Below are 14,845 nucleotides of genomic sequence, written 5' to 3' on the forward strand. Positions count from 1 at the left end.
ATTTTTGGTTTATTCAAGCCACACCAAACAAATGCAAGTTTACTTTCCTTTCATGTAACAGCAACAAACTGCATTGTAAAATCTTCACTGGATGAGTTTAAAATTTCTCCTCCATATTGAAAAAGACTGCATTTTAACTTAATCATTAATTTTTTTCTTTATATATATTTTATGGATGCCATATTGACCTGTGCATCTATAAAAAACAATTGTGGATTAAGCCAGTATCTACATGATACCAATAAATCAAGCAATATGATCAATCCAAATGAAAGAATTGAACTGACAGTAATCAGAGTCTCAACTGAGTAGACTAGGAGTTTACTTAAGAAATATAAATTGGTAGAAGAGAGTAAAAGTAAATAATATCAGAACTAATAAACACAAAAGACTATTTAACTATTACCCTATAAGTAAATGAAGTGCCATTTACTACATTTTCCTTTGATATACAATATAATCACAGAAACACAAAGTAAAACTGCTAATTTCTAAACCTTAAACCTCAATTCCTAAACACTAAACAAGTTTAGTGTTGTATTGAAGCACAACTTTATCTTGAAATTTGAGATTTTTGTTTTTCAAAGATTTTTCAAAGACAATTGAACAGTATATTCAAGCTGTCATTCTTACTGTAATCATATTAGAGAAAGATACTTTAAACGGGGGAGGGCACAGTTAACATTCCCCAAATGAGTTGTCTGGAACTGTTCTTGCAGGAGGAGAAGGGGACGACAGAGGATGAGATGGCTGGATGGCATCACCAACTCGATGGACATGAGTTTGGGTGAACTCCAGGAGTTGGTGCTGAACAGGGAGGCCTGGCGTGCTGCAATTCATGGGGTCGCAAAGAGTCGGACACGACTGAGTGACTGAACTGAACTGAACTGAAAGAGATATTCACTATAAATGAAATAACTCAAATATTTGTAACAGAAGTCTTTTAACTATTAAAGTCAGACTTCTTCAAGGACATAAGAAGATAAGACAAAGCTACAGGTGGGAGGAAGGAAGGGAAGGCAAAAGGGAGGGAAGAAAGGAGGGAGAGAAGGAAGAAAGGAAAGAGGGAAGGCGGAAGGGTGGGAGGGAGGGAGGCAAAAAGGAAGGGAATTCATCACAAGAATTTCTGAGATTTGTATAATTCACCCCAATGACTCTTGAAGCACAAAACTAGTTTCTCAAAAAAAACTCAGACAAAAGTTAGTATCCTCTGATATTTGTAAAAACAAAGCAGAACAGACAATCAATAATGTCTAGCTAATGTGGAACAAATTAAAGAAATCTTAATACATTTATTCTAACTTCAATTGTATTGCCCACCAAAGTGATTACATTATGCATGGCATTTCTTAGAAAATGCCACTTGTTTTTCAACTACTATATTTTCATAATACATGCAAAGATTATTCATATACTACAGTTTAATGTTATTTTTGTTATTAATTTTATAAATACCTTGGAGTATGGGATAATATTTGAAGGTACTTTTTTAAATGAAGTATAGTGAACTGTTTTTTGTCCCAAAGTCCATCACTAAAAATATATTTTAAATGCAACCATTAGGTTATCAAAACACAGGACATTAATGTAAATATTAATTCAAGTAGTTTAAAAGGGTGCTTACTGCGAAATCCTCTCTCCACTGGTGGGCTGCTTGAACTTTCTCTGCTTCCAAAGCTAGACGCTGCAAAGGAAACAAGATTCTTAGAATTCAAATGACCACATGATTATATAACTGTTATATAATACTTGGGTTTTCAAATCGATTATTAAGACATAAAAGAGACGTTCCTTATTTGTGATTCATAAATTCTAAATGATTTAATAACCAAATTTACTAAAGTTGATATATATGTATTTACTCTTAAATGTAAATAGCATAGTACTCTTGAATACCAGTAAGTTTACTACCTCTGCCTCTTCAGTAGTGTGATGCCATCTATCAATGACTAACAATTATTTAAGAGAAAAGCTTTGATCACTAGAGTATGCTGCTGCCGCTGCTGCTAAGTCGCTTCAGTCCTGTCCGACTCTGTGCGACCCCATAGACAGCAGCCCACCAGGCTCCACCGTCCCTGGGATTCTCCAGGCAAGAACACTGGAATGGGCTGCCATTGCCTTCTCCATTGTGTGAAAGTGAAAGTGAAGTCGCTCAGTCGTGCCCGACTCCTAGCGACCCCATGGACTGCAGCCCACCAGGCTCCTCTGTCCATGGGATTTTCCAGGCAAGAGTACTGGAGTGGGGTGCCATTGCCTTCTCCATCACTAGAGTATATTAATCGGTAAAACCTTGCTTTTAATGAATACCTTTATAACATATACTGGAAAGAAATGACATTCGGAAATCAATAAATATGGGCTAAATTTTGTACACACACATTCTTAATAGCATTTTTAGCTTATTTTTTAACCAAAAAAGACAAAATTGTAATAATTTTTTCCTTGGTAAAATACATTCTTAAGAGTTTATTCAGATACCTGTGAGGAGCAAACTATCAATCCACACACTCGAAAATGGCTTTATTTCCCCTTCTTTCTTGTACTCCAAAGTCATTAGAGAATTCTAGTCTGACTTATTTACCTTTAGCACTTCTAAAAGGTTATTTCGTTAGGTTTAGTTGGAGATGAAATACCTATTGTCAGCCTGCTAATGATTTTTTGCAGATAAATTTTTTTCCAATAGTTTTTATATTTTCTCTCTGTATTTCCCACTGATGCTATCACGTTCTCCATTGGGCTAAGTTTTCACAAAAGACAGTAACACTTAGTGATTAAGAATAGATTAAAAACTAGACTACTTGGTTTTAAATACTAACCCTGCTGCACACTAGCTGTGCAAACTTGGGAAAAGTTAAGTTTCTCTTCCTATCTTCTAATGGGAATAGTGTCAAAATCTACCTCATTGATTGCTGAAAGAATTAAATACTATACTACACTATATATAAGCTGCTTAGAACAGTGCCTGACAGACAGTAAGCAAATATATACATCAGCTATCTAACTGTGAAGGATAATTATGATTACATTTGTACTCTATGTCACTTCATCTGTATCCTGCCCCCTAGACAGCTAGGAGACAGGCAAAATAGGACAAGTTTAACAGTAAATATATGCATTAAACTAATTTATTTAGAGATAGAAACGATCAAGTTAGGCTTTAGAAAAGTGTAAATCTCATAGTGGTTTGCTGTTTCATGTTTTTGATCTTTCGGTATAAACTGTACACTTCAGTATGTGGTCTTGTTGTGGAAGTCTAGCCCAGACTAGGAAAGGAAACATTCTTTTAGATAAATTTTATATTAGTATATTGGCTTCTGTGTATGTGTGTGTGTGTGTGGGGGGGCTCAATCGTGTCTGACTCTTTGCCCCCATCAGGATCCTCTGTCCATGGAATATTCCAGGCAAGAATACTGGAGAGGGTTGCCATTTTCTACTCCAGGGGATCATCCGGACCCAGGGATAAACCTGCATCTCTTGCATCTCCTGCATTGGCAGGCAGATTCTTTACCAGTGTGCCACCTGGGAAGACTGTACTGGCTTTATTCCCTTTTATATAATACTGTGAGAGTGAAAGTGCAAGTCACTCAGAAATGTCTGACTCTTTGTGACCCCATGGACTATATCATCCATGGAATTTTCCAGGCCAGAATACTGGATGGGTAGCTGTTCCCTTCTCCAGGGGATCTTCCCAATCCAGCGATCGAACTCAGATCTCCCACGTTGCAGGCTGATTCTTTACCATCTCAGCCACCAGACAAGCACAAGAATGCTGGATTGGGTAGCCTATCCGTTCTCCAGCAGATCTTCCTGACCCAGGAATCAAACTGGTGTCTCCTGCATTGCAGGAGGGTTATTTACCAGCTGAGCTACCAGGGAAGCCCATTTAATACTATAACCCATTCATTTTTCTAAACTATTATGTACCTATTCCCAATGACTACAAAATATTGCCTAGTAGGAAATCTCAAGAGTCTCGAAAAGTGAAAGTGAAAGTCACTCAGTCATGTCCGACTCTTTGCAACCCCATGAACTATACCTATAGTCCATGGAATTCTCCAGGCCAGAATACTGGAGTGGATAGCCTTTCCCTCCTCCAGGGTATCTTCCCAACCCAGGAATCGAACCCCTGTCTCCTCCATTGCAGGCAGATTCTCTACCAGCTGAGCCACAGGGAAGCCCAAGAATACTGGAGTGGCCTACTCCTTCTCCGTGGATCTTCCCGACCCAGGAAACCAACCAGGTTCTCCTTCATTGCAGGTGGATTTTTATCAACTGAGCTATCAGGAAAGCCCACTGAATCACTTTAAAGGAAAAATTCCCCAGTGTGCTTAAATGACAATGGTTCTGGTTTATCAACTACTAGGCAGTGGGGTAACTTAGGAGAATCTAATAAATGTTAGAAATTGTACCAGGGAGAGTAACCCAAAAAAGACAAAAAAAAAGACAAACTCCTAAACAGACCAAAATCATGGGAAAAGTGTATTTATTTCAGAAAGTCACACTGTATCACAATACATTAAAAACTCATACAGTATAAAAATATTGCTAAAAAAAATGAATAAAATGGTAAAAGAAATGTAATTGGAAGCAATTTCTTTATAAGAAAACTTTACTAGGAAAAATAGAAAAAAGAAAAGACAGAATGAGGGGAAAAAATGCATAGACTTCAGAAAATTCAGAATGTATGTCCTTCCCCCATTTTTAACAATCCATATAAGAACTAAATTACTCATACAAATGGGGCCAATAATAAACTTAAGCATTTTGTGAATTTAAACAAAATACTGGATAGAATACAAATAAGTTATATAATTTTTAGGTTAAGAAATATTAGAACTCTAACATTTCTTGAAGAGGGATATTAAGATTTTTCCTTGCAAGACACACACAAGGAGGCTGCTAATCCAACAAAACACACTGGGGGACATTCACCCACAGGACCATACATGGGTTTCAGGGCACCAGGTCTCACTCAACCATGCTGGGCTGTACTCTGATCTAACTCAGAATCACATGGTTCATAATGGGAACATAATCCACGTTTAACAAGCCATAGTGATAGTAATCATCAGCTAATTATTGCTAGAAAAAACTAAACAGGGATGAACAACGGTCATAAACTATAAGACGACTCTCTTAGAGGGTAGAGAGTCCAAATAATCTTTCCTATACATATATGATAATTATATATATAGATACACTAATTTTATGAAGTAATGCCATTTATTGCAAGATTCCTAAATAGCTTTAGAAGCCTAAAGACCTGTATTTCTGGAGAAGCAAAAAAGTATTTTAACACAGTTGAGAGCTGAAAATTTGCTGAATTTTATATCCCCAGCTTGGAAATCAAGAGATACATATTATGAAAATGCACTACTACTATCTTCTTTTTTCACAAAGAAATTAATAAAATAATTTTTTTACCTAGCATTTTTCATGAGAAAGCAAAATACAGAACTTTAGCTACTTAGCCTATCTTGGGAATCGAAACAAATAGTTGCTGATAGTGCCCTTTCTTGGGGCAAAAAACCAGCTAGTCATGACTCACAGAAAACAGATGTCTTGAACCCTCCTGCCTCCTCCCTCCTCCCTCCCCATACCATCCCTCTGGGTCATCCCAATGCACCAGCCCCAAGCATCCAGTATCGTGCATCGAACCTGGACTTGCGACTCGTTTCATACATGATATAATACATACTTCAATGCCATTCTCCCAAATCTTCCCACCCTCTCCCTCTCCCACAGAGTCCAAAAGACTGTTCTATACATCAGTGTCTCTTTTGCTGTCTTGTACACAGGGTTATTGTTACCATCTTTCTAAATTCCATATATATGCGATAGTATACTGTATTGGTGTTTTTCCTTCTGGCTTACTTCACTCTGTATAATAGGCTCCAGTTTCATCCACCTCCTTAGAACTGATTCAAATGAATTCTTTTTAATGGCTGAGTAATACTCCATTGTGTATATGTACCACAGCTTTCTTATCCATTCATCTGCTGATGGACATCTAGGTTGCTTCCATGTCCTGGCTATTATAAACAGTGCTGCGATGAACATTGGGGTACATGTGTCTCTTTCCCTTCTGGTTTCCTCAGTGTGTATGCCCAGCAGTGGGATTGCTGGATCATAAGGTAGTTTTATTTCCAGTTTTTTAAGGAATCTCCACACTGTTCTCCACAGTGGCTGTACTAGTTTGCATTCCCACCAACAGTGTAAGAGGGTTCCCTTTTCTCCACACCCTCTCCAGCATTTATTGCTTGTAGACTTTGGGATCGCAGCCATTCTGACTGGCATGAAATGGTACCTCATAGTGGTTTTGATTTGCATTTCTCTGATAATGAATGATGTTGAGCATCTTTTCATGTGTTTGTTAGCCATCTGTATGTCTTCTTTGGAGAAATGTCTATTTAGTTCTTTGGCCCATTTTTTGATTGGGTCATTTATTTTTCTGGAGTTGAGCTGTAGGAGTTGCTTGTACATTTTTGAGATTAGTTGTTTGTCAGTTGCTTCATTTGCTATTATTTTCTCCCATTCTGAAGGCTGCCTTTTCACCTTGGTTATAGTTTCCTTCATTGTGCAAAGCTTTTAAGTTTAATTAGGTCCCATTTATTTATTTTTGCTTTTATTTCCATTTCTCTGGGAGGTGGGTCATGGAGGATCCTGCTGTGTTTTATGTCATAGAGTGTTTTGCCTATGTTCTCCTCTAGGAGTTTTATAGTTTCTGGTCTTACGTTGAGATCTTTAATCCATTTTGAGTTTATTTTTGTGTATGGTGTTAGAAAGTGTTCTAGTTTCATTCTTTTACAAGTGGTTGACCAGTTATCCCAGCACCACCTGTTAAAGAGATTGTCTTTAATCCATTGTATATTCTTGCCTCCTTTGTCAAAGATAAGGTGTCCATATGTGTGTGGATTTATCTCTGGGCTTTCTATTTTGTTCCATTGATCTATATTTCTGTCTTTGTGCCAGTACCATACTGTCTTGATGACTGTGGCTTTGTAGTAGAGCCTGAAGTCAGGTAGGTTGATTCCTCCAGTTCCATTCTTCTTTCTCAAGATAGCTTTGGCTATTTGAGGTTTTTTATATTTCCATACAAATTGTGAAATTATTTGTTCTAGCTCTGTGAAGAATACTGTTGGTAGCTTGATAGGGATTGCATTGAATCTATAAATTGCTTTGGGTAGTATACTCATTTTCACTATATTGATTCTTCCAATCCATGAACATGGTATATTTCTCCATCTATTAGTGTCCTCTTTGATTTCTTTCACCAGGGTTTTATAGTTTTCTATATAAAAAACTTTAGTTTCTTTAGGTAGATATATTCCTAAGTATTTTATTCTTTCCATTGCAAATGTGAATGGAATTGTTTCCTTAATTTCTCTTTCTGTTTTCTCATTATTAGTGTATAGGAATGCAAGGGATTTCTGTGTGTTGATTTTATATCCTGCAACTTTACTATAATCATTGATTAGTTCTAGTAATTTTCTGGTGGAGTCTTTAGGGTTTTCTATGTAGAGGATCATGTCATCTGCAAACAGTGAGAGTTTTACTTCTTCTTTTCCAATTTGGATTCCTTTTATTTCTTTTTCTTCTCTGATTGCTGTGGCCAAAACTTCCAAAACTATGTTGAATAGTAATCGTGAAAGTGGGCACCCTTGTCTTATTCCTGACTTTAGAGGAAATGCTTTCAATTTTTCACCATTGAGGATAATGTTTGCTGTGGGTTTGTCATATATAGCTTTTATTATGTTGAGGTATGTTCCTTCTATTCCTGCTTTCTGGAGGGTTTTTATCATAAATGGATGTTGAATTTTGTCAAAGGCTTTCTCTGCATCTATTGAGGTAATCATATGGTTTTTATTTTTCAATTTGTTAATGTGGTGTATTACATTGATTGATTTGCGAATATTGAAGAATCCTTGCATCCCTGGGATAAAGCCCACTTGGTCAGGGTGTATGATCTTTTTAACGTGTTGTTGGATTCTGATTGCTAGAATTTTGTTAAGGATTTTTGCATCTATGTTCATCAGTGATATTGGCCTATAGTTTTCTTTTTTTGTGGGATCCTTGTCAGGTTTTGGTATTAGGGTGATGGTGGCCTCATAGAATGAGTTTGGAAGTTTACCTTCCTCTGCAATTTTCTGGAAGAGTTTGAGCAGGATAGGTGTTAGCTCTTCTCTAAATTTTTGGTAAAATTCAGCTGTGAAGCCATCTGGACCTGGGCTTTTGTTTGCTGGAAGATTTTTGATTACAGTTTCAATTTCCGTGCTTGTGATGGGTCTGTTAAGATTTTCTATTTCTTCCTGGTCCAGTTTTGGAAAGTTGTACTTTTGTAAGAATTTGTCCATTTCTTCCACGTTGTCCATTTTATTGCCATATAATTGTTGATAGTAGTCTCTTATGATCCTTTGTATTTCTGTGTTGTCTGTTGTGATCTCTCCATTTTCATTTCTAATGGATTCATTTCGATATTTGGCAAAACTAACACAATATTGTAAAGTTTAAAAATAAAATAAAATTAAAAAAAAAAAAGAAAAAAGACGTCTTCTGGACACTGCAAGTCCCTAATTAGCTTTTATTTTGGTAAAGTGACATTTTATATTTTAAAGCCAATGATCTACCATTAAATGCCATGGGGAAATTGTGTTAAGACTGATAAAATTCCTACCTAATAAAATGTGAATGTTTGCTTAGTAGGAAATCCCTGTTTTCATAGTTGCCTATATATATAAACCCTGTAACAATAACTTGTTCAATCAAAGATCAAGTTGCCAATATCCGTTGGATCATCAAAAAAGTGAGAGAGTTCCGGAAATACATCTACTTTTACTTTATCGACTTTGACTGTGTGGATCACAATTAACAGTGGAATATTCTGCAAGAGATGGGAATACCAGATGAACTGACCTGCCTCTTCAGAAATCTGTATTCAGGTCAAGAAGCTATAGTTAGAACTGGACACGGAACAACAGATAGGGAAAGAGTACTTTCAAAAGTACTGTATATTGTCATCCTGCTTATTTAACTTATATGCAGAGTACCTCATGAGAAATGCTGGAATCAACTGGAATTAAACTGGAATCCAGATTGCCACGAGAAAGATCAATAACCTCAGATATGCAGATGACACCACCCTTAAAGAGCCTCTTGATCAAAGTGAAAGAAGAGAGTGAAAACATTGGCTTAAAACTCAACATTCAGAAAGCTAAGATCATGTCATATGGTCCCATCACTTCATGGCAAAAAGATAGGGAAACAATGGAAACAATGACAGACTTTATTTTTCTTGGCTCCAAAATCACTGCAAATGGTGACTGCAGCCCCGAAATTAAAAGCTGCTTGCTCCTTTGAAGAAAAGTTGTGACCAACTTAGACAGCATATTAAAAAGCAGAGACATTATTTGCCAACAAAGGTCCATCTAGTCAAAGCTTTGATTTTTCCAGTAGTCATGTATGGATGTGAGAGTTGGACTATAAACAAACCTCAGCATCAAAAAATTGATGCTTTTGAACGGTGGTGTTGGAGAAGACTCTTGAGAGTCCCTTGGACTGCAAGGAGATCCAACCAGTCCATCCTAAAGGAAATCAGTCCTAAGTATTCATTGGAAGGACTGATGCTGAAGCTGAATGGCCAATACTTTGGCCACCTGAATGTGAAGAACTGGCTCACTGGAAAAGACTCTGTTGCTGGGAATGAATGAAGGCGGGAGGAGAAGGGGAAGACAGATGATGAGATAATTAGATGGCATCATTGACTCAATGAACATGAGTTTGAGTAAGCTCCGGGAGTTGGTGATGGACAGACAAGGCTGGCATACTGCACTCCATTGGGTTGCAAAGTCAGACATGACTGAGTAACTGAACTGAAGTGAACACTAACTTACTTCAGAAAAAGAAAATGTATCTCCTCTCATTTAATTTACAATACAGTTTAGTACAGTATCAAACACTAAAATTAGATGTAGCACCAGATATAAACAAAAAACCGAGATCAGCATAAACACCTACAAGAAAAAAACTGAAGATTCTGTCATATTAAGATAAGCCAGAAATTTTCATTAAATGGCTTTATAAAAGTAAAATAGCACATATGGATTTAAAAGTCCTTTGGGTATGGAATGATAAGCATAGATACAATATCATTAAAGTACTGATAATATATACATCCCTACCTACCTGTTGGTCTGAGCATGTAAAATAAAAAATCATCTTAAAGATATATTTTAAGAACAAGTTTAACTAAATGGACTTGAACCTAAGCCTTCCAACTCCAAAGCTTATTCTTATTCCACAAGACAAACCTTTAGTTACCACTAAACCTATCAAAGTGTTAATATCACTTGGCATTCATAGAATATACGAACACACATAGTAGAATCAAGGGAAAAAAAAAAAAAAACACAGGCAGAAAACTATTTAAGGTTAATGGAAAAACGCCCAGTACTTTTTAGAATTTGCTAAAGACTACAAGAAAAATAGAACAGAATGTCATATGTCAGTTTGGATACTATCTTTTTCTTTTGGTCTTGCCCTCAAATCCAGAGAGAATGTTGCTAATCAGGGAGAAAGCTTTTGATATGCAGTGATCTGTAAGGAAAAAAAAGAAAAGAAAGAAACAGATAATGGGAGAGGTTTTATCAGATCAGAGAAAGATCAGCTCCCTTGAAGGTCTATTTATTCTCAACCTTCACCTTTTTGTCATATCTTTATCTTTTCCACTAGCATTGCATTCTATCAAGTGATGTGCAGGTTTAATAAAAGCAGTATAATTATACCGTGTAAGAAGAAATAATTCTATCATTTTCCTTAAAAATATCTAAAGATATTTTTTCTTGGGAATATTTTCCAAACCTGTAAAAAATTTACTTCCTAGACTGTATGCTAATTGCATATGAAAGATAAAGTTCTCTGAAACATTTAATTACAAAGAATTTTCCTTTGATAGCTTTGAAAGGAAATCTTCAGGGATCAAATGGTATTTCTGCTAGAATCCAATAATGTTGATACTCAATGTTAATAATATGAAGAACTGAAACAGCATTCAAATAAATAACTAATTCAAAACTATTTCTTTGGTTAGTGTATGTCAAGATTTTTCTTTCTAATAAGTAAATACTAGTTCTCTACAATAGACTGGTAAAAAATGCAAGTGTAATATAATCAATGTTCAAAATAGTCAACAAACTATAAGAATGAGCAAATTATTGTATTATGTTTCTGTTGACAAGTTTTCCCTATTTTCATCCAATGTTCTTAAGATACCTAAAGAATTAGGATAATCATTTGAATGATCTAACAACATCTACTGAAAACAGCAACCAAGTAAAAGAACAGACTTCTGCGCTCTGAAGAACAGTGTACAGGTGCCACTGATAAGTCTGGATAGGGACAGTGTTAGTTGCCCAGTCATGTTTGACTCTTTGCGACCCCATGGACTGTTGTCCACCAGGCTCCTCTACCCATGGAATTCTCCAGGCACTAATACTGGAGAATGGCTACTGGGTAGCCATTTCCTTCTCCAGGGGACCTTCCTGAACCAGGGATCAAACCCGGGTCTCCTGCATTGCAGGCAAATTCTTTAAATTGATGCTTTTGAACTGTGGTGTTGGAGAAGACTCTTGAGAGTCCCTTGGACTGCAAGGAGATCCATCCAGTCCATTCTGAAGGAGATCAGCCCTGGGATTTCTTTGGAAGGAATGATGCTAAAGCTGAAACTCCAGTACTTTGGCCACCTCATGCGAAGAGTTGACTCATTGGAAAAGACTCTGATGCTGGGAGGGATTGGGGGCAAGAGGAGAAGGGGACCACAGAGCATGAGATGGCTGGATGGCATCACTGACTCAATGGACATGAGTCTCAGTGAACTCCAGGAGTTGGTGATGGACAGGGAGGCCTGGCGTGCTGCAATTCATGGGGTCACAAAGAGTCGGACACGACTGAGCGACTGATCTGATCTGAGGAAAGCCCTAGCATTAAAATAAGTTAAATACTTAAACAATTAAAAAATTGTTAAAATAAGCATGCACTTTTGAATCAAACAGATCCAGTTTCCAATTCTGGTACTGCTATTCACTAACTATGGAATCACAGGAAATGGACTTAACATTCTTTCAGCATTTCACAACAATATCTACTTTATATATTTTCTATTGGTATTTCAATATCTACCATATTATAAACTCAATAAAGTTTTACTTCCATTTGAATCTTACAAACACAACTACATAGGACAGAGTATGTCAGCACGGTAATCAATGATAACCACTTCAATGTGTACATATGTGAGTGAAATGAATGAAAACATCTTAATGGTCCCTAAGTTTTCACTGTATTTTGATCTGTAGAAAAGCTCTTATCTGTGGAACTACAGAGTGTACCAAAAGCAATCACAATTTAGGGAATACAGCAGATTTACACAGTAGTCAGTAAAATGAGTTCTTCAGTCTTATTTCATCTTATAATAAATGAAATTAGAAACAAGAACAGATCAGTATATGAACGCTATTTTTCCTTTCTAATGTAAGATTTAAGAGAGTATCATATATGCAAAACACACAAATAAAAGTTGCTGAAATCAAGCCAGTCATTATTTATTCTTTTATTTGTGGCCCAGTGAAAATTAAATCTTTTGGAACATGGCTTCTGGATCTTGTTGTATAGATTTCAGCCAGGATCTAACATATTCAGGAAATGCTTTTGAAATTAACTACAAAGCTTCAAGTCTAATATTCCAAGATGCAATTAGCTCCAAATAAATTGGCAGAGTCTTGGAATATATAAGCCAGGGTAAAGGAGATGTCATCTGGTAAGAATAGCAAAACTCCTTTTAGCAATAGTGAAAGTAAATAATACACAACTGGCAATTATCACTTTTTTTTTTTTTTTTTTGGCTCTGCAGCACAAACACTAAAATAAAAAGCTGTTGAACGGAAAGTAATTTCTACATCAGCTCTTTGATACCTGAAAAAGCTGATACACAGCCTGATACACACCTCTTTGATACACTTTGATACCTGAAAAGAATCACCAGATGAACCTGTTCAAATCACCTAGAATACATACAAACCCACTCAACTCCACAACCATCTGAAGATTCTGATTCTGGGATCATTCCCAGAAATCTACATTGTTTCATAGAGAACATCTTTTCCACAGACTAAACCTTGAAAAGGCTCCTCTAGAACAGCAGTCTCCAACCTTCTTGGCACAGGGACCGGTTTTATGGAGGACAATTTTTCACAAACTGTAAGAGTGTGTGTGTAGGGGGTCGGGGGGGTGGTAGTTCAGGATGATTCAATCACATTACATTTATTGTGCAGTTTATTTCTATTATTATTACATTACCTTCACCTTAAATCATTTTACATCATCAGGCATTAGATCCTGGACGTTGGGAAACCCTGCTCGAGAAGAAGGTAATAGTTTAGCTATACTCAGATCAGATCAGATCAGTCACTCAGTCGTGTCCGACTCTTTGCGACCCTATGAATCGCAGCACGCCAGGCCTCCCTGTCCATTACCAACTCCTGGAGTTCACTGAGACTCACGTCCATCGAGTCAGTGATGCCATCCAGCCATCTCATGCTCTGTGGTCCCCTTCTCCTCTTGCCCCCAATCCCTCCCAGCATCAGAGTCTTTTCCAATGAGTCAACTCTTCGCATGAGGTGGCCAAAGTACTGGAGTTTCAGCTTTAGCATCATTCCTTCCAAAGAAATCCCAGGGCTGATCTCCTTCAGAATGGACTGGATGGATCTCCTTGCAGTCCAAGGGACTCTCAAGAGTCTTCTCCAACACCACAGTTCAAAAGCATCAATTCTTCGGTGCTCAGCCTTCTTCACAGTCCAACTCTCACATCAATACACGACCACAGGAAAAACCATAGCCTTGACTAGACGGACCTTTGTTGGCAAAGTAACGTCTCTGCTTTTGAATATGCTATCTAGGTTGGTCATAACTTTCCTTCCAAGGGTAAACGTCTTTTAATTTCATGGCTGCAGTCACCATCTGCCGTGATTTTGGAGCCCAGAAAAATAAAGTCTGACATTGTTTCCAGTTTCCCCATCTATTTCCCATGAAGTGATGGGACCGGATGCCATGATCTTCGTTTTCTGAATGTTGAGCTTTAAGCCAACTTTTTCACTCTCCACTTTCACTTTCATCAAGAGGCTTTTTAGTTCCTTTTCACTTTCTGCCATAAGGGTGGTATCATCTGCATATATGATGTTACTGGTATTTCTCCCGGCAATCTTGATTCCAGCTTGTGTTTCTTACAGTCCAGAGTTTCTCATGATGTACTCTGCATATAAGTTAAATAAACAGGGTGACAATATACAGCTTTGACGAACTCCTTTTCCTATTTGGAACCAGTCTGTTGTTCCATGTCCAGTTCTAACTGTTGCTTCCTGACCTGCATACAAATTTCTCAAGAGGCAGATCAGGTGGTCTGGTATTCCCATCTCTTTCAGAATTTTCCACAGTTTATTGATGGTATGATCACTGACCTAGAGCCAGACATCCTGGAATGTGAAGTCAAGTGGGCCTTAGAAAGCATCACTCGAACAAAGCTAGTGGAGGTGATGGAATTCCAGTTGAGCTATTCCAAATCCTGAAAGATGATGCTGTGAAAGTGCTGCACTCAGTATGCCAGCAAATTTGGAAAACTCAGCAGTGGCCACAGGACTGGAAAAGGTCAGTTTTCATTCCAATCCCAAAGAAAGGCAATGCCAAAGAATGCTCAAACTACCGCACAATTGCACTCATCTCACACGCTAGAAAAGTAATGCTCCAAATTCTCCAAGCCAGGCTTCAGCAATATGTGAACCGTGAACTTCCTGATGTT

General features: G+C 37.3%; 1 protein-coding gene across 7 annotated transcripts in view; it reads right to left on the bottom strand.

The window, feature by feature from the left end:
* The window catches only part of CACNA2D1 (calcium voltage-gated channel auxiliary subunit alpha2delta 1), a 524,891-nt gene that overhangs the window by 232,580 nt on the left and 277,466 nt on the right, over positions 1 to 14,845 (bottom strand). For all 7 annotated transcript variants that reach the window (XM_005890243.3, XM_070369704.1, XM_070369702.1 and 4 more), the window contains exon 4: positions 1,625 to 1,684. In XM_005890243.3, the coding sequence (XP_005890305.2) occupies positions 1,625 to 1,684 (60 nt within the window). The remainder of the gene's footprint in view (positions 1 to 1,624; positions 1,685 to 14,845) is intronic.

This window comes from Bos mutus, chromosome 4, assembly GCF_027580195.1.
Source record: "Bos mutus isolate GX-2022 chromosome 4, NWIPB_WYAK_1.1, whole genome shotgun sequence".
NCBI lineage: Eukaryota > Metazoa > Chordata > Mammalia > Artiodactyla > Bovidae > Bos > Bos mutus.